The sequence below is a fragment of the Pseudorca crassidens genome, chromosome 19 (assembly GCF_039906515.1).
Source record: "Pseudorca crassidens isolate mPseCra1 chromosome 19, mPseCra1.hap1, whole genome shotgun sequence".
NCBI classification, from domain to species: Eukaryota; Metazoa; Chordata; class Mammalia; order Artiodactyla; family Delphinidae; genus Pseudorca; species Pseudorca crassidens.
In genome coordinates, this window is record NC_090314.1 from 52,223,535 (window position 1) to 52,243,810 (window position 20,276).

At 51.4% G+C, this 20,276-nt stretch overlaps 1 protein-coding gene across 8 annotated transcripts in view; it reads left to right on the plus strand.

Moving 5' to 3' along the window:
• The window catches only part of CCDC57 (coiled-coil domain containing 57), a 106,316-nt gene that overhangs the window by 42,779 nt on the left and 43,261 nt on the right, over nt 1-20,276 (plus strand). For 6 of the 8 annotated variants that reach the window (XM_067715082.1, XM_067715081.1, XM_067715085.1 and 3 more), the window contains 3 exons: nt 4,123-4,226; nt 7,131-7,397; nt 12,639-12,825. In XM_067715082.1, the coding sequence (XP_067571183.1) occupies nt 4,123-4,226; nt 7,131-7,397; nt 12,639-12,825 (558 nt within the window). The remainder of the gene's footprint in view (nt 1-4,122; nt 4,227-7,130; nt 7,398-12,638; nt 12,826-20,276) is intronic. The other 2 variants (XM_067715087.1, XM_067715086.1) reach the window with 2 other exon arrangements.

Genomic DNA, 20,276 nt, shown 5'->3' on the forward strand with positions numbered 1-20,276 from the left:
CTAAATGTGAGACCAGAAATCATAAAAGTCCTAGAAGAAAACATAGGCGGAACACCCTGCCATAAATCTTAGCAATATTTTTTTGGCTCCATCTCCTGAGGCATCAGAAGGTCTTAATTTAAGACAAACTTATCCGTCAGTCTGTTCCTCTATGGTTGGTCCAGGATCACAGGCTTGTTCTAGTCTCCGCTTTCATTACTCTTTAACTTCCTTTTCCGACAACGAGAAGCCTGGCTCCCGACCTCCTCAGTACATTATTTCTTCTATCCAGTTCCTGGGTGTGAGCAGCCTCCCTAGCACGGAGGCCTTTCCCCACATGGAGGCCCCACCCTTTTACCCAGGCCCTCCCGGGCTCTGACAGCCAAACCAGGCTGCCCTCCACCCTGACACCCTCGCCTGCTGGGCCACCAGCCCCCAGGCAGATCGCTCACAGAGGGTAACCTCCTGCCACCGCCCATCTGATCATTTATGGGTCCATTGTTCAGGAAGGAAAGGAAGGGGCAGGCAGGACACTCTGCCTACCTAGTCATCTTGTCCCAAATAGTGGACGTTTTATTTTTGTCTTTTCCAGTGCTGATAGCTTTTACTTTTTTCTCTTGTATTACTTCCCCTGAGTGGAATCTCTAGTATGATGTTGATCATAGCTGGCTTTCTTCCTGATCCCAGAGAAGAACTTTCAACACTTTAAAGTTTAATATTTACTTTTTTTTTGTCAGATTAAGGTTTCTTCCTATTCCTATTGTAATACAAATCTGTATTTTTTTGTCATGATTCTATCAGTTTTTGCTTAATGTATTTTGAAGCCTTGTTGTTCGATGCATATACATTTATGTTTTCTTGGTGATTTCACCTGTGTATCATTATGTGGTGTTCCTCTTCATCCTGGTAATTTTCTTTCCTCTCAAGTCTACTGTCTGATGCTAATTCAGCCAGTCCAGTTTTCTTCTTCTTCTTCTTTGGCCAAGCTGCACAGCATGTTGGATCTTAGTTCCCTGACCAAGGACAGAACCTTAGCCCCCTGCATTGGAAGCACAGAGTCTTAACCACTGGACCACCAGGGAAGTCCCAGTGCTGCTTTCTTCTGATTGGCGTTTGCATGTATATCTTTATCGTCCATTTTCTTTTAACCCACCTCCATCATTGCATTTGAAATGAATTCCTTGTAGGCAGCATGTAGCTAGGCAGTTTTGAAATCCATCTTGTGATACTTTAGCGGATGGGTTTAGAGTGTTTGCACTTGCTGTAATTGTTGCCGTGTCAGGAGCCAAGCCTGCCATTTCACATTTGTTTTCTATCCGTCGGTTTCCTCTTTCCTGCCTCCACTGGGTCACTTGAACATTTTTTAGTGTTCCACTTTAGTCTAGCTTTTCAGTGTATCTCCTTGGGTACTTTTTCTAGTGTTTGCTCTAGGGATTTCAATATCCTTTCTTATCACAGTCAACTCGTGTCAACACTGCAATTTCAAGTGGAATGTGGGGATCTTACCACCAGTCAGGCCCCATCACCCCCTTTATTGTCGCAAATACCACCCCTCTGTACATCGAGAACCACATCAGACAGGATCCTCGTTTTTGCTTTCAACTGTCAAACATAATTTTAAAAACTCAGGAGGAAAGGTATGGTCCATTCTTTCCCCGGATCCTTCCCCTCTCCATGACTCTTGATTCCAGGTTCCTTCTGTCTGAAGCACTTCCTTCAACACTTCCTTTACAGCAAGACTGCTGGTGACAAACTCTTGGTTTTTCTTCATCTGAGATGTCTTTATCTCACCTTCATCCCTGAAGAGTATATTCACTGGTATAAAATTATGAGTTGACAGTTCTTTGCTTTCAGCACTTAAAATATAGCATTTTCTTCTGGTGAGAAATCAGATGATCATTTCTGATGAGCAGTCCATTGCCTGTGAATCATTTCTCTCTGCCTGCTTTCAGAGTTTGTCTTTAGTTTCAGAAATCTGATTATGATGGTCTGTGCACAGATTTCCTTGGCTTATCCTTTTGCCATTGAATCTGAAGATGTGTCTTTTGCCAAATTTGAGAAGTTTTCAACCATTATTTCTTCAAGTATTTTTTTCAGCTCCACACTGTTTTTCCCTTTCGGGACTCCAATGGCAAGAGTGTTAGATCTTTTGTTATTCTCCCACAGGTCACTGAGGCTCTGTCTGTCTGTCTGTTTCCAATCTGTTTTCTCTATTGTTCAGATTGGAGAATTTCTATTATATCTTCAAGTTCACCAGTTCTTTCTTCTGTTGTCTCCATTCTCCTATCAAGCCCATACAGTGAGATTTTTATTATGGTTTCAGTTCTGAAATTTCCATTTTGTTTTGCTTTGTATTTTTCATCCCTTTGCTGAAACTTCCAATATTCATTTGTTTTGAGAGTGTATCAGATTGCCTGTTGGAGTCACCTTAACCTGTCATCTTGTTGTTGTCTTCTTCCATTCAAGGTGAGATTTTCCTTGTTGTTGATATAATGAGTAATTTTGGATTCTGTCATCGACATTTGAGTGTCGTGGCATGAAATCCTGATTGTCTTTGAGTCTGTTTTAATTCTGCTTCTGTTTTACCAGCAGCCGTGCGGGTCTCCCTTTTCCTGGGCCTTGGTTCCTGGTCTTCGCTCAGTGGTGTCTCTGAGTCGTGGCTGCTCCAGCACCAAAGTTGGGAAATACAGGAAGGAAAAAACTCCAGGAACTCACTGTGGGTCGTCCTTTGATTCCCAAGGTCCCCAGCCTCTCTGCCTGCTTTTCCTCCCTGTTCAGAATCTCCTCATCTGGCTTGGTGTGTGGTGTCCAGGGCTGTCAGCTGTAATCAGGGAGAGGAGTGGGGTGGAATGCACACACACATTCATTTTGTTCAGAATGAGAAGCTTAAATTGGTCTTTGAATGTTAAACCAACCCTGCATTTCTGGAATAAACTCAACATGTGATATATTCTTCTGCTAATATTTTATTGAGAATTATCACATTTATGTTATGGGTAAGATTGGCCTATAATTTTCCTTCCTCTTGATGTTCACGTCAGGTTTTGGAATCAGGATTATTCTGGCCTCATAAATAAGTTGGAATATGTTCACTATCTCTCTGTTTTCTGAAAATGTTTATGTTAGACTCATGTTCATTTTTCCTTAACCAATTGATAGACTTCAACTTTGAAACCACCTGGGCATAGAGTTTTCCTTGTGGGAAAGTTTTAAATTTTTAGTTCAGGTTTTTTTCACAGTTAAAGGACTATCTAGATTTTCCTTTTTCTGTGTCATTTTTTGATGTTATAATTTGCTAGAAAATTGACTATTTCATTTAAATATTCAAAAATTTGGTATAAAGTTGCTTTGGGGAGTGTATTCTCCACACGTTTTCACAGCCCCCAGGATCTAAAGTAACAGCCTTTCCATCTGCTGTATTGTCTCTGTCCATTTTTCCTGCTTAATCTCACCAGGGACTTAACTTTTTCAAAGAACCTCCTCTGGTCTTATTCACCCTCTATTGCACGTTGTTTTCTGTTTCCTCAGCATCTAATACTGACTTTGTTCTGTCCTTCCTTGTACTTTATTTGCTTTTTTTTCCTCATTTTTCAAATGGATGTTCAGTTCATTTATCTTTCATCCTTCTTTTCTAAAATAAGCTTGTATGGCTATAAATACTTTTGAAAGGACAGCATTAGATGCATTCCTTAAGTTTGATAAGCAGTGTTTTTATGATAATCAGTTCAAAATAATTTCTAATGTCCACTGTGATTTCTTCTTTGACCTGTGGGTTCGTGGACATTTTCTTAATTCCCAGCCAAACGACCAGGAGGCTATGCAGGTTGGCCTCTACCAGACACTAGCTGGAAAGGTTGGATTTTTTTCTCCACGAAGACTCCTGCTTTCTTGGCATAAGGATTGTTCTTCATGTGCAGCTCATCTCAGTCTTTGGGGGCACCCAGCTGCATCCACTCAGCTTTAGAACATCTTAACGTCACAGCAGACCAGCAGTGACAGTAGGCATCCTTAGGGGAAGGCAGAGAAGAACACACCTCTGCCCTGGATGCCTCAGATGTCCATCTCCTCAAAGGGAGGACAGGCAGTTGGAAGTTCCCAGGGCTTTAGGAGATGTGAGTCTGACAAAAATCTCTCTCTCTGCAGGAGGAGCTGTGCCGGTCGATGGTCCATCCACGGGACTGGCGCTCCAGAGGCTTGGAGACAGGGCACATCTCCTGAGCTCCCTGGTGGCACAACTCAGACAGAAGGTATGGCTGCTCTCTGATGCTAGACTGTGTAGGTCTTCCGACTGAAGGCACTCCTGGGGTGGCACTGAACCCCAGGAACCTGCTGTGGCCTCTCTGTGCCTCAGGTTCCGTGCAAGGAAGGGGTTGTTGTGAGGAGCAGCTGGTTCACCTCTCGTGTGTCCCTAGAAGGCACGCAGTGAGGACCTGGTAGATGAGAGAGGAGAGTCCAGGGCTTGAGGGGCAGTGCTGGCCGTCGATGTGCAGGGCCCCGTCTCTGCCCTCCCAGGACGTGCTGGGCGAGTCCCGGGACCCGTGTTAAACCCAGGCACCAAGCTGTGGCAGGAACGTGTGCTCGTCATCACTGTGACTCTAGATGCCTTGGCCAGTGGCGACCCTTTCTGTCCCCTGGCCCTGCCTTCCTTGGGGACGGGTTGTCACCAGGTACTCGGCCGACCCACTGCTTCCTGGGGAGGCAGGGCAGCTGGGCAAACTCCAGTGCAGTTCCGCCCTGGCATGATGGTGCTGGTGTCACAAACTGTGCTTTATTGCTATTAATTCATGATATCTCTTTTTTTTTTAGTGCTTTTTATTAAATTCTGGTAAAATATACATAACATAAAGTTTACCATTTTTGTGTGTACAATTCAGTGACGTTAAGTATATTCACAGTATCGTGTAACCATCACCAGGGTCTGTTCCCAGAACTCTTTCATCATTTGAACAGAAACTCTGTCCCCATTAAACACTAACTCCCTGTTCCCCACCCCCAGCCCCTGGTAAACTCTACTCTTTCTGCCTCTATGGGCCTGAGTCCTCGGGGAGCCTCATATCAGGGGAATCACGCAGCACTTGTCCTTCTGTGACTTGCTCATTTCACTCAGCATAATGTCCTCAACGTTCATCCATGTTGTAGCAGGTGTCGGAACTTCTTTCCTCTTAGTAACTGGAGAGTATCCCAGTATTTAGTGTACCCATTCATCTGCTGGACACTTGGGTTGCTTCCACTGTTTGGCTGCCGTGAATGTGGTGGACACATTCTGCCGTGAATGCGGTCTGTCCAAGTCCCTGTTTCAGTTCTTCGGGGTATGCATGAAGGAGTAGAATTGCTGGGTCACAGGGTAATTCTATATTTCACCTTTTGGAGAGCCACTAATGTTTCCACAGAAGCTGCACACTTTCCACCCCCAGCAGGTGCACGAGGGTCCCCGTGTCTCACATCCTCACCAGCACCGGCTGCTTTTGCTGTCTTTTTGACTCTAGCCATTCTAGTGGGTGTGAGGTGGACCTGACCTGTGGTTTTAATTTGCATTTTCCTGATGAAAAATGATGTTGAGCATGTTTTCATGTGCTTATCGGCCATTTGTATATCTTCTTTGGAGAAATGTCCATGAATATCCTCTGCCCATTTTTAATCGGGTTGTTTATTGTGTTGTTGAGTTTTCAGAGTTCTTTGTATGTTCTGGATACAAGTCTTTTGTCAGATATATGACTTTTTTTTTTTTTTTTGCCACACCGCAGCATGTGGGATCTTGGTTCCCCGACCAGGGATCGAACCCACTCCCCCTGCATTGGAAGCACAGAGTCTTAACCACTGGACTGTCAGGGAAGTCCCCCAGATATATGATTTGCAAACTTTTTCTCCCATTCTCTAGCTTGTCTTTTCATGGTCTTGACAATGTCCCTGGGAACACAGTCCTTACTGCTGGTGCTGGTGGTGTTACGCCACTCTGTCGCCTTGTGACGTTTCTTTCCCATGAGGCCGTTTTCATGTGCCCTTTCAAGTCCATAAGTACATAGGTTACACCATCCTGCAGACTCTGCATCTTCCATGGAACAGAACACCTGGCTGGTGACAGACATTGCTTGGCGATTTCTGTCTTTTGTGGGGAGCAGGCAATGCCCAGAAATCAGATGCCTTGTCTTGGCTGAAAGTTCATTTTTGCTGTTGCAGTGGAGATGAACTGGACCACTTTTCTGTCTCTGGGATTACAGACCTATGTCACATATGAGAGGAGGGGGTCTTCAGATGCTTGCCCTTTCCCAGTTCTGCCCCACCATCGGGATGTTACATCCCCCCACATGCCAGAAACAGGAATAAACATGTAAATAAGAGCTTTTAATCCTGTCTTGATAATGATAGATGGTTTGATCATCCTGAGGAAAAAAGTCTACCTTGAAGTGTTTTTTAGTTAACAGTGTATGTTTATCAAATGGTCATTTTTTTAGTGTATGTGAATAAATAGAATAAAATATTCATTATGAATTCTTGTAGGAGGCCCTCGAATAGGAAGATATTTTATCTTCCTGAGAGTAAAATTGGCAATTTGAGGGTGTAGAGAGGTGTGTCTGTCTTTCTACCTGTCCTTTTCCCCTCCTTATGTTGGGAGAGCAGACGTTGTCGAGAGAGGTAGCTGAAGGACGGGGCGGCCCTGGAGCTCTGGCCAGGGCTCTACTCGGGCACCTCCTAGCCGCCCCGCAGCTGCCCCAGGTTGTTCGTGCAGCCAGGACTTCCCTTCCTGCCTCTTCCTACGCCTTCATCCACCTCTGCCTTTTGATAGGCTTGGGCCTCCCCACCCCTGCCTGCAGTTACGTGCCCTTTGTCTCCACCTGGGACTAGGGCCCAGGAAGAAGGTTTTAAGGCCCACTGTCCAGACACCGTGCAGGGACTCTCCCCAACCAACGTTGGGTCCAGTGTAGGCTCTGCTGCAGGTGCCCGCATCCCCACTCTGGGGGCGACAAGTGGAGCCGCCTGGGAGCCTGGTTAGGTGGGACCGGAAGAGCAGCAGCTTGGCGGTGGGACTGCAGGCTTGTGGGTGATGGAATTCGGCCAGAGAGGGGAGGCTGACCGGCATGTGTCCTTCTGATCTTTCTGGACGTTCTACCATCTACTGCTGCCCTTCTCTTGCTTCCCTGTCCTCCCTGCAGATCTGTTCCAGACCCCTTCCCAGAGCTGGCCGCCTTCCTAACATTGTCTCTGAAACGGCCTCCCAGGTGCTGCGGGAACCCCTGGACATGGACACCATCCAGCGAGAGCTTCCCCACGAGCTGGACCAGGTGCACCTGGAGGTTTTGCAGCTGCGGAAGCAGGTGGCTGAGATTGAGAAGCATCTCAGGTCAGCCCAGAAGGAAGGCGGGGGTGCTTCAGGCAGGCAGCAACCGCACGCCTCAGACACCGAGGCTGTCGGGGGAGAGGTGGGTGCCCTGTGGGTGCTCTGCGTCCTGTGCGGGACTGGTCTGGGGTGCAGTCTTGGCCATTGAGGGGCCCGCCCGCCCCGGCCTCCCTCTTCTTCCTTGACTAGGCTGACTCTGCCGGGGCTGTTCTCCACAGACGCTGTCAAGGGCTGCTAAGCCTCTCATCCTCCAGGTCGCTGAGATCCCTTTAAAAGCATGTAGGGAGGCTGCACACGTGAAGAGGACTGTTTGGTGTCCTCTAACAAAGGAGTCCTTGACTGTGTGATTCAAGGGCCTGGGAAGCCCTGAAATGGATGCAACATGGTGGGTTCTCCTTCCAGAGGACCCTCAGGGATGGAGCCTGTGGTTCTCATGAGCTTCTCAGAGTGTTTGAGATGCTGTCCGGAGCACGGGCCACCAGGCCACCTGGCGTCCTGGTCCTGGTCAGGCCCTTGGCACCCAGTTGCCCTCCAGTTCCATGGCTGGGTTTAAGCCAAGGTCCCAGGCCAGGGCAAGAGCTCTGCAGCAGCACGTTGTCCCCACATGTCTGCCAGACAGGCCACCTTCCTGCTTCCTGAACACCGTGATGGAGATGCTGCAAAGAATGGGCTTTCTTCACAGGGCGTCGTGTGACATGCCTCCCGAGACCTGTCAGTTACCTACGGTTATTTGCAGTCACAGATGGTGACCTGCAGTTACCTGTGATTACCTGCATTACCTGCGGTGACCTGTGATTACCTGTGTTACCTGTGGTTGCACATGGTGACCTATTCATAAGCAGAAGGTTTTAAGGACAGTAAAATGATGTCTGGAAGGCATCAAGAGTCCTCAGGCAGAAGTAGCATCGATCATATGCCCCCCAGTGGTTCTCATCACATGGGCCAAGTTTTGAGAGTGATACTTAAGGACACAAGAGAGACCAGGCTCCAGGACCTACTGTCGGGGACTGTGAAGGACCTGGAATGGAGAAGATGCAACCCAGGACACTATCTGGCTTAAGGAACATGAGGGGGGCCAGCTGTGCGTTGGCAGGGGCGAACATATGAGGAGTGCCTGCAGAGGGAGATGGGCTGGTGAGGGGGAAGCTGAGGGAGCCTGAGCCCCGAGGGGGCACTAGAAGTGGGATACTGAACCCTCTGTGCCATCGGTAGGTGGATGCTGTCCCCAAGAGCCCCAGACCTCCCCACAGTCCTGTAATCCAGGAGTTAAGTTCAGAGGCTCCAGGCCCAGCTGGGCAGCAAATGCCATTGGTGATGTGTCTGCTCTCCCGCCATGGCCATGACTGTTCCAGGTGCTGCCAGGGGCTCACTGCAGCCCAGGGACCCTTGCAGCTCTCCTGTTAGCAGCCCTCGTATAACTCTGATCCCCTTGTTTAGAGTGAAGGGGGAAGAAACCATGCAAATGAGTGGAAGTTAAAATCGAAGTATTTAATCCCTTGGCAGACAGCCTGGGACCTGAAGCGACTTGAGGCCCAAGGCCGCTCTCCCAAGGTGGGTGTTGAGTGAGCTCTCTGGGCCTTAGTTTCTGCATGGCTATCAGGGTCCCACCTCCTTCCAGGTCTAGGCATCCTGTGACCTTGGTGAGATCACTCCCAGGGTGAGAAATTGGAGGCACAGGAAACCCTTTGCCCAGGCCAGGCCCACCCAGGCTCTGCTCGTAATTGCCCAGCTGTGTGTTGGGTGCCCAGGGAAGAGGATGTGGGCACCAGGCTTCTGAGGCTGGGGAAGAAGGTGGTCGGTAGGGCTAGGATGCCTCTGGGGCTCAGGTTGGGGTTGGAGTCACCACAGTAAACTCGTGGGTTACTTTAAAGAGAGAGGTGTGCACATACCCCGGCTCTGTCCACCAGGAGCCAAGGGGCAGTGGCTCCCCAGGGTGGGTGAGCGCACCCAGTGCCTAGATCGCATTCCCGAACTTCCTGCTCTGCTGAGAGGAACCAGGCTAAGTGGCCAATTCCACCACGGAGACATGACAGGGATGCAGGAGCCAGCATAAAGGGCTCCCACTGACCAGATCTAGGCCAGTCAGTCATGAAGTTAGGGTCATCAGCTACCTACTAAAACAGGGAGTCGCATTCACTCTGCTGCAAATAAACCGACAAGGAAAGAAAGGAGAGAGGAAAACCCTTCCTTACTTAGAACATCAACCAAGGACATGAAGGGAATGACACAGCCGGGGGGTGTCATCAGATGCTGAAATTCTGGACAAGCTGTTTGTGTGGAATCTCCCCAGAAGTTCTTCTTATTGGAAAGGGAAAACAGTAACTTTCTGGTGCTGCAGCCAGTGGACGCCACTTCCGAGAGATCAGCTCCCATTGCCAACACTGGGACAGACGGACATCACGAGCCTCCAGACAGGAGAGGGACACAGCCTCGCTCCTGACTCCAAGCACAAGACCTCCTGACTCCAAGGACAGACCCAGACCGAGGGGCACTAAACCCACAGCTTGTCCTGTTGAGAACATTCTGCTGGGGACTTAGGGGACCCAGGATGCAGAAGCCATGCAGGGTCCTGGACCCCAGGCAGGAGAAACAGGCCATAAAGGACGTCCTCTGGACAGCTGATGGAGGTGCCTGTGGACTGTGCTAGGTCATAATGCCACGTCCCTGTGACATTTCTGGTTCTAATAACTGGTTATTAAGAGAATGTCCTGTTTTCAGAAAGTACAAGCTGAAGTATTGGGGCATAAAGGGGTGCGATGTCTCCAACTCACCCTCAGATGGTTCAGAGAGAGATGTGTGTGGAGAGGGGAGGAACCACCAGCAGTGAGACAGGGGCGTGGGCCTCGGGCCATCCCTGCAGCTGCTCTGTGGGGGTGGGACCCTGCCACACAAAAGCCAGCACCCCAGCCCAGAAGGGACCTGCAGACCCTGGAGCTCCCCGCAGTCACAGGAGACCCTGTGGGGCAGGTGGCTGCATTGTCACACTTCCATGGTTCTCGGCTCACCCAGGCCCCTCCCTCCTGCAGGCTGCCCTGCCCAGGCCCCAAACAGACGGATGCTGGGTTTCCCCAGGCCTCCCCACCGGGCACCTCGGACCGCTGGGGGGCAGTGTTGGCTGGCGATCCCTCTGGCTCTGCCTGGAAGCTTGGGAACCTGCCCCAAGGGAGCCGTGCTGCCTCTCCCTGGGCCTCAGCCTCCCCGCAGGGCTTCTTCAAGGAGCCCAGGCACTCCCTTCCCTTGGGAACAGAGTTGTCATTAGGATGCCTCAAGCTTTCCCTCTGCTGCGTGGATGTTTCCGTTCTGGCCAGGATGCTGGGACCTGCACCAGAGCAGGCGAGGGCAGGTGGATGGGGCCATCACGGGGTGGGACCTTGGGCCCTGAACGCAGCAGTGCAGAAGCTCCTGGGCATCTCAGGTCATTATTAGCATTGTGTCATTGTGGGGTGAGACTTTAGAGTCATCAAAATAAGCTTCATCTTACCAGGAACTAAGCTTAAGAGAGGTGGGGCCCAGCTGCAGCACCCGCTCATCGCGTGCAGTCACTGTGTGACAAGAACATGGGCCACTCAAGATCAGGACTCCCCATCCCCTGGCCCAGCCACGCCTGAGGGCACGCCTCAGGCAGCATGTTCCTCAGCTCAGGCCAGGCCATCTTTGCAGGGTGGCGTCCTGCTTTTGAAGAGATTTTTAAATCTCTAAGTGTTCTGAATTTTTCACAGTCTCTGTTTTCAGGATTGTTCTTTCCTTACTTAAAATAACACAAGAGAATCCCACAGCATATCCTTGTAGAGGACAAAGCCTGGAGAAAGAGTGGCCTGGCCAGTCCCCCAATCCCAGGGCTACATCCCTGGAGGTTGTGTACCTTTCCCAACGGGTCGGGTTAGCCGCCTGGGGCCTGTGCAGCCCCGTGTGTGAATCCATGCTACAGGTCTCCAAGACACAGCCCCCCACCGGCCCTGGTCCTGTACACTCGAGAGACCCCGAGCCGGGGCTGCGGGGCGGAGGCCTTTCTCTGATGGTCGCTTTACCGCATCACCTCCACGCCCCGCTTCATGCCAATACGTCAGGCATGTGCTGGAGGCACTGGTGTGCAAACACCATAGCTCCCAGGCCACAGGAGGGCACAGGTGCTTGCCAGCCCTGGAAAGGCACACCAAGAAACAGGGCCAGGACAGGGCGTGCTGGTCTCTTCCAGGGACGTAGAGCAGATTCCTTGTTCTGGCGCCAGCTCGAGTGGCTGGGACGGCACAATGCGGTTTTTCATAGGTGTGAGGAGCAGCCATGCCTAAGTAGGCCACCTGCCTCCTTTGGGGCCTTGGACGCCACTGGCTCCTCCTGGGCCCCTGCCTGGAACAGAGGCCGCCACACACATTCTCCTTTTTCCCTTTCTCCTTTCCCCACACCCACCCCATTCCAATACCCCTCTGGGTGGGAGCACACATCTCTGTGTGAGGCCAGACTGGGACAGTGGTAGGATGTAGGGCCGCGTGGTGCTGCCCGAACAACGGGGTTCAGACCTCGGGTGTTGGCCCAAGGCAGCCTCCAGGCCCAGAAGCGGAGGCCCCAGGCGGCCACTGCTCCCTCCCTTGGCCTCCTTTGCTTTCTCTCTGGCACCTTCCTCCGGGTCAGGATGGTGGGAGACCTGGGCTGGCCTGCAGGTGGTGGAGGGGAGTCTGAATGGCAGGTAGAGAAATGACTGAGACGGGAGTATGGACGATGGAGCCAGAGAGGAGGCAGGGAAGGCAAGGTACTGAGTGAATGAAGGCAAGGGAGGCGTTGGAGAAGGGCCCAGGGCAGAGGGGCCCAGCAGTGCTGACATCCAGGGCAAGGGGAAGAGAGTAATGGAGGCTGGGTTCCCGTTCCAGGCCACCTTTTGGGTCTCTGCCAGCCCCCTTCCACACCAGGCGGCCAGCAGGCACCCAGCCTGTGACCATGGGGCCCTCGAAGGGGGTCGGATCACACGTGTAGCCCTCCTGGGTCCCGGGGGCACCTTTGGAGGGAGCCCAGGCCTGGGTGCCAGCTGGCTCCTCACTGTCACTGGAAAGACAAAGGCATTGGGGCAGGGCACAGAGTCACCAAGTGCAGGCAGGCCTTGGCCTGGGAGCCTCGAGGGCCTTCATTCAGAGCACACCCCCAGCCCAACCCCGCCCCCCTGAGAAAGAAGGTGGGCATGGATGCATCATGTTGGAGGGACGTCACCCAGCGATGTGGGTTCTGGGACAGTCGTTCGGGCGGTGGCACCCACCATCTGCACCCTCACTCCCACTTCCCGTTCCCCTCCAGGACTCATCTGATGGCCTCTGCTGTGTGGATTTGTTCACAGGGCCCGGCACGTGGAGGACCCGCAGGGACCGAGGACCAGGAGGCACAGCCCCCTCAGGCCCTGTCTGTGCCCCGACTCCAGAGGAAGCTCAAGGAGGCAGCCAGGAAAATCCTGCGGCTGCACCTGGAGAAGGAGCAGCTCCTGGAGCTGGGGAACCGGCTGCGTGCAGAGCTGGGCCACCTCACTGGTGGGTCACCCCCCCCACCCCGGCCCAGCATCGCCTGCGCCGTGTGGTTGGGGATGCTGGCAACAGAAGAGCCGCGGTGGGGGGACCGGAAGAGGGCCAGAGGGAGGAGGGCCGGCCAGGCTGGCGGGGGGTGGGGGGGGAGTTCAGAAGGGAGAACAGAGCCGCCCTGTGGAGCGGCCAGGTCAGGAGTCAGGCACAGAGCTTGGCTTCATCTCTGCAGTGGGAGTTCCGTGAACCCACTCCTCTGGCAGCATCTGTGAGAAAAATACCGCAGGTTAGCAAAGCAGCTGGTGTTTCTATGCGGCTTTGTGGTGACGGCAAAGGCTGCCGGGTTCCCAGGCCGGCTCGGGCCTCGGCTTCCTCGAGATAAAGGCGACAGTGTATGCGGTGCAGCCGAGAGGCCGGGGCTGTGGGCCGCAGACACCCAGGCTGCCCGTGGGGGTCTTGGATGCTGGTTCCTGAGAAAGGGGCCCATGGAACCCACCAGAGCCACCACACATTGGGCCTCTCCTGGCGCCTTGGCACCATCCGGTTCTCACAAGCACCCCCGGGTCACCCAGCCTGGCTGAGTGGCGCTCGCGCTGCCTCTGCCTTAAGCCCCTCGGTTTTCGTGCAGCTGGGGTACAGGCCGCTTTCTCACAGCTTACCCCTCAACTTCTGTGGCTTCTGCTTGTCTGTCCTTTTCCAGCAAGAGCTTTGAGTCACTGTGATGATCCCAGAGTCTGGGAGCTTTGGGATTCTACCCTGTTGTCGACTTGAAACTAAGCCATCCGCTCTCTCCATGACAGCTCACCTCCTTGAGGAGCAAGGCCCCAGGCTTGTGTTTCCTACTGGAAGCAGAGCACCCCAGTGTGCCTCTAAGGAGCTCGGAGCCATGGGGTGTCTGCAGAATGCTTCCTCTTGCCTAACTAGAGTCTTGGCTTCCCTCAAGGGCCCTCCTCACCCCCAAGCACTGCAGTGCCCAGAAAGCACTTCCCACTGAAGGGGAAGGAGGTTGGGCGGAACATCCATCCCCGGTCTCTTCGTAGCACTGAGCTGTGTGTACGATAATAGTAGCTTTTTTTTTTTTTTTTTTTTTTTTTTTTTTTGCGGTACGCGGCCTCTCCCGTTGTGGCCTCTCCCGTTGCGGAGCACAGGCTCCGGATGCGCAGGCTCAGTGGCAGGCTGAGCCCAGCCCAGGAGGCTCACGAGCCCAGCCCAGCAGGCTCACGAGACCAGCCGCTCCGCGGCATGTGGGATCTTCCCAGACTGCGTCATGAACCCGTGTCCCCTGCATCTCAACCACTGCGCCACCAGGGAAGCCCCAAGGGCTCCATTTCTTAATTCTACCCCATTCCCTCCCACATCTGAACCTTCCTGCCCCTTAACCTTGGCCTCCGTGCCAAGCCCTGCCACTGCCAGGGTTCCCTCTCCCAGCCCTTGAGGCCCCAGACCTTTTTGATCACAGCCATGCCTCTCTCTCCCTCTGACCTTTTATCCCAGTGAACTTTTCTTTCCTCCTCATTGTGGCTTCCTGTAATCAGCTGGCCTCATGGCCAAATATTTGAGTCATCCACCTACCTACCCACCCACCCATCCATCCATCCATCCATCGCCCATCCATCCAGTAGAGGAGCCCCTGATCGGTGCAGACCCTCCATTGCCAGGCCCCAATCTGACTGAACTCCTCTCCCCAGGCCTGCTCCCTGTGCCTCCCAGTGTCAGAGAAAGCCGCAAATCCCTAGTGACCAAGTTTGCAGCCTTCTCTGAAAGTTGGAGCGACCTCAGCAATAGAACTTTCCATGCCTGGTGTTTTCATTAGTGGTAGACTTTTAACCACCTTTCATTTTCTTCTCTGGTGATTTGTCTGTATGGATTTTCTGCCTCTTCCTGGATCAATTTTGGACGTTTACATTTTGCTGGAAATCTATCCAGAGTTCCTAGCCTTTAAAGTACTACCGTAGAGTGGCACATAGTGGCCCATAACTCTCTACTTTCTTCTGCATCTGTGCTTGTTACCTCCTTCATTTTCTAAGACTTCCATATGTGCAGAGATGTGGCATTCAGCTCCAACTGCCCTTCGCCCATTGGCTATGCACATATTGACTCAGTGCATCTTTGCAACAATCCCAAGCATGAGGAAGGCTCCCCTTAAAAAGTTTAAAACCACATAGACATGGAAAAGTCAAAAATCAACAGATTTGATGTCATTACATCTTTTTTTTTAATTTTTTATTTTTTTGGCTGCGTTTGGTCTTCATTGCTGTGCACAGGCTTTCTCTAGTTGCAGCGAGCGGGGGCTACTCTTCGTTGCGATGCGTGGGCTTCTCATTGCAGTGGCTTCTCTTGTTGCGGAGCACAGACTCTAGGCGTGCGGGCTTCAGTAGTTGTGGCACGCGGGCTCAGTAGTTGTGGCTCACGGTCTCTAGAGTGCAGGCTCAGTAGTTGTGGCACTCAGGCTTAGTTGCTCCGTGGCATGTGGGATGTTCCTGGGCCAGGACTTAAACCGTGTCCCCTGCATTGGCAGGCGGATTCTTAACCACTGTGCCACCAGGGAAGTCCCTCATTACATCTTAGTATATCTCTAAGGAAAAGACATTGTAAGCAAAGATAAAAGACAAATAACAGACTCGGGAAATGTTTGCAACATACCTGACAGGTAAAACGAATGAGTACCCAAAATGGGCATCTGTAGATCACAGGCAAAATGCTGGATGGCACGTACAGGAGAAAATCCACAGAACTGACAAGGGTATGGACGCCACGCGCCTCTGCAGGAGTCTGAGGCGGGCAAGTAAGTCAGCATCAAGTTTACGCCCAGACTAAAAAGTCCCACCCTCATTGTCCAGGAGAGTGTGAGGGACACCCTGCCTCCGCAGGAACCTTCCCTGGTGAAGCCTTTTTGGAGGGCAATTTGGCTGCATCTCTCAAATTTTTTAATGTTCGTACCCTTTGAATAAGCTACTCTTCCCCTAGAGATTCTTTTAAAAGATTTTCTCACAGATCTGAAAAAGATGTACATACGAGGAGATATATATATATATATATATATATATATATATATATATATATATATATTTTTTTTTTTTTTTTTTTTTTTTTTTGTGGTGCGTGGGCCTCTCACTGTTGTGGCCTCTCCCGTTGCGGAGCACAGGCTCCAGATGCGCTGGCTCAGCGGCCATGGCTCACGGGCCCAGCCGCTCCGCGGCATGTGGGATCTTCCCGGACTGGGGCACGAACCTGTGTTCCCTGCATCGGCAGGCGGACTCTCAACCACTGCGCCACCAGGGAAGCCCATACAAGGATATTTTTGACAGCGTTTTTATTACAGTAAGAACGTTATTGGGAAGGTCCAGGTGTTCATCCGTGGGACATCGGAGTCGGAACTTGGATGCTGCTCAGCCCTCAAGAGAACGAAGGGGCGCCCGCATCCCCAGCAGGCGCCATCTCCGCACAGGCTTCTCAAACAAGAGGGACAGACAGCCCGCTTTCCGCATTCAGCTCCAGTCCACTGTGGATGATTCTTTTGTCAAGTACAATAAAAATGTGGCCCTTCCAAATTACTTCAAAGCCCCTGACGTCCTAACGCGTTTTCTCACTTTGTGTCCTTTCCTCGCGGGCCTGGACACTGTAAGGACCAGCTCGGCCCACTGACCACACACTGTGTGTGCCAGCCCAGACGCGTCAGCCTGTGAGAGGAGCAGCCCGCCGAACAGTGTGCTTGGAGCCCCAGGTGAACATACAAAGCATGTGTGTGCACGCGTGCACATACAGGGCGGACTGGAAGGAAGCACATCCAGCGCTTTGAGGAGGATAGCGGAGTGAGAAGAGATGGGTGAAGGGTTTGGGGTTTGCTCTGTGAACTTCTCTGTCACTGGTGGTTTGTAAGAATGTCCAGCATACTCCGTTGGTTCCCTTTTGGGAAGGCCACCCTCCCCCAACACCGTGCGATGGTAGGTTTCTACTCTCCCACATTTGGGGGATAGCAAAGGCTGTGAACAAGACTGGTCTGTCTGCATTTTTTTACAAAGATGATTTACCAGGGTCATCAGTCATGTGACTGCGATCATTAAGTGGTACAGAATGACCAGCTGTGACAGAAGTATCTTATCATCACTTGACAATATTGAAAATGTGAGGCCGTACAGCCAAGGCAGAGCCACACCCACTCTGGCTCCCTCTGGTTTCAGCGCCACCAGGCAGGGTCGACCCCAGGGTACACCTGCCCCTGCCCCAAGGCTTGTCCTCGCCTGTGTGCCTCTGGGAAGGGACCTCATCCCCGCAGGGAGCTAGCAGAGCAGCCCCTTCACTGGCCCTGGCTTCATCCTGCATCCTCCACGGCCTGGGGTCAGGCTCCTGTGCCAGCCACGTCCCTCCCTCTCAGGTCCGGGCCTTCGGATCCGCATTTACAGACAGGCAGACTCGCGTGGTTGGGCGTGTGGCCCAGAGCTGCCCAGGCGGCCCTTGATTCAGCCCTTCACTCCCCCACCTCTTCTCCAGGCAAGTGGGTGGGTGGCAGTGCTGGGGAGTCACCTGTCCCCAGGTGCCCCGTCCCCGTTTGCACTCCTGTCAGCCCAGCTCTGAGTGCTCACCCCTCACTTCTGAGAGGCCATTACACCATCTGCTGTGGGTGAGGCCAGGACCATGATGGATGCCAGCACAGCCTGAGCAGGCCTGCACGGTGGAGGGCCAGAAAAGGGCCGGTCATGCAGCCAAACTGAGTGGACTTCAGCTTGGCCCACCTCTCTCCTACTCTGTTCTTCCTCCTGCTGCCAGTTCAGCTTTTGCCAGAAATTGGAACTGCACATGATGTTTTCCTAATCTATAGTATACAGCTAGGATTCCTTAAAGTGTTGTTTCTAAGAATCTTAACATCTAACAGTTTTGAAAGACTTTATTTGGGGGGTAGTTTTAGGTTCACAGCAAAACTGAGCAGAAGACACAGATTTCCTGTACACTCCCTGACCCCGCACACGCACTCCTCCCTCATAATCCACATCCACTCTAGATGGTACATTTGTCGTAATCAGTGAAACTACTTTGACACAGCGTCACCCAGAGTCCGTAGTTTACATCAGGTTCACCTTGGTGGTGTGTGTTCTGTGGGTTTGGAGCCTCTGTGCTCCACTGGTCATCCTCCCTTCCTCCTGACTTCTGACAACCACTCATCTTTTCACTGTCTCCATAGTTTAGCCTTTTCCAGAATGTCATACAGTTGGAATCACACAGTATATAGCCTTTGATAGCCAGCATTTCTTTTTATTTATTTATTTATTATTATTATTATTTTATTTTTTTGGCTGTGTTGGGTCTTTGTTGCTGCACGCGGGCTTTCTCTAGTTTCAGTGAGCAGGGGCTATTCTTCTTTGTGGTGCGTGGGCTTCTCATTGTGGTGGCTTCTCTTGTTGCGGAGCATGGGCTCTAGGCGCGCGGGCTTCAGTAGTTGCGGCTCGCAGGCTCAGTAGCTGTGGCTTGTGGGCTCTAGAGTGCAAGCTCAATAGTTGTGGTGCATGGGTGTGGTTGCTCCGCGGCATGTGGGATCTTCCCGGACCAGAGCTCGAACCCATGTCCCCTGCATTGGCAGGCAGATTCTTAACCACTGCACCACCAGGGAAGTCCCATAGCCAGCAATTCTTAAAAGCTCTCTTTTTATTCTGATTATGAAAGGCTGTTTGCTCACTATAAAAATACAAATGAATGCTGAGAAATTGTTAACTTATACTGGAAAGCACAAATTACTGACTAGAACTCATCCGCATTTTGGCGCCTATCTGTCTGTCTGTCGGGGTGTGTGTTCACACTGTCACACGCACCCTCATGTTGGAACTCCACATGGCCCCCGCCTCGGTCTGCACTCATTCCCTCGCTGGCCCCGCTGGGAGGAGACTCCACGCTGGAATCACATGTCTGTCCTGCGGCTCGGCAGTCATGCTGTAGCCAGCCTCGCAGGAGGGCATGGTCGTGCCCCCAGTCCACCCCTACCCCCCACCAAAGCGCATCTCAGGCATTTTTACAACAGTAAAATGCCTACTTGACCACAGCTTCACAGAAACTAAAAATTCATTAGAAAATGTTTTTTGCCAATTTAGTTAGGTAAAAATAGTTCATTGTTTTAATTTGTATTTCTTTACATTTCTGTGTGTGTGTGTGTTTTGGCCATTTGTATCTCATTATCATGTAGTTTTCCTGCTGAATTTCTTTTGTCCCTTCCCCCAACTTTCTTCTTGCTGAATTTTTGATTCATCTAGAAATGATTTAGTAAAAGGAAAGAACAAATTAGGGATTTATCTTTATCTTTTCCTAAGTGGTTAGCTGGCTGACCCAATGCTGTTTATTGGGCACACTTACATAAATAGTAAAATACCTCTTTACATTTAATTAATTATGATCATACATAAGGATCTCCAATCCTACTGTAAATGATATTAATTTAGAAGCAGTGATTTCAGTCACATTTTATGAACTCTTGGCATGTTTGCCCCTCGCTGTCAGCAACCTGCCACACTCTGCTTCTCTAGGACCCTCGGGAGCCCTGGGTCATGCACAATTTCACACATCTCTTCTGAGGGCCTGGGAGGGAAAGGAACTGACATTCAGGGATCTAGTCTTTCCTTCAAGAAGAGCCTGTGGGCAATAAACTCTTTGTCTTCATAAAATGATTTTATTTTGACCACTTTCTAGAACGATGGTGTAGCTGGAAAGAGACCTCTGATTAGCATTTTCTTACAACTTTTTCAAAGACAATAGCAACTTCCCTCGTGGCGCAGTGGTTAAGAATCCACCTGCCAATGCGGGGGACACGGGTTCGAGCCCTGGTCTGGGAAGATCCCACATGCTGCAGAGCAACTAAGCCCGTGTACCACAACTACTGAGCCTGTGCTCTAGAGCCCACGAGCCACAACTACTGAAGCCCACGCGCCTAGAGCCTGTGCTCGGCAACAAGAGAAGCCACCGCAAGGAGAAGCCCACGCACTGCAATGAAGAGTAGCCCCACTCGCTGCAACTAGAGAAAGGCTGCACGTAGCAACGAAGACCCAATGCAGCCAAAAATTAATAAATAAAATAAATAAGAAAAAAGAATCCACCTGCCAATGCAGGGGACACGGGTTCGAGCCCTGGTCCGGGAAGATCCCACATGCCGCGGAGCAACGAAGTCTGTGCACCACAACTACTGAGCCCGTGCGCCTAGAGCCCGTGCTCCAATGCAAGAGAAGACACTGCAGTAAGAAGCCCGCGCACTGCAACCAAGAGTAGACCCGCTTGCCACAATGAGAGAAAGCCCGCACGCAGCAACGAAGACCCAACGTAGCAAAAAAAAAATAAAAACAATACCCTGCTGTCTTCTGAGAAGCCAGCATTAGTACAAGCCCCTTCCTGGTGGGTGGCCTCCCTTTCCTCTCTGGCTGCTCTCAGATTTTTTTCATCTAATCCGTTTGTGCTCCTGTTTTACCATCCTGTGTCTACATGAGAGT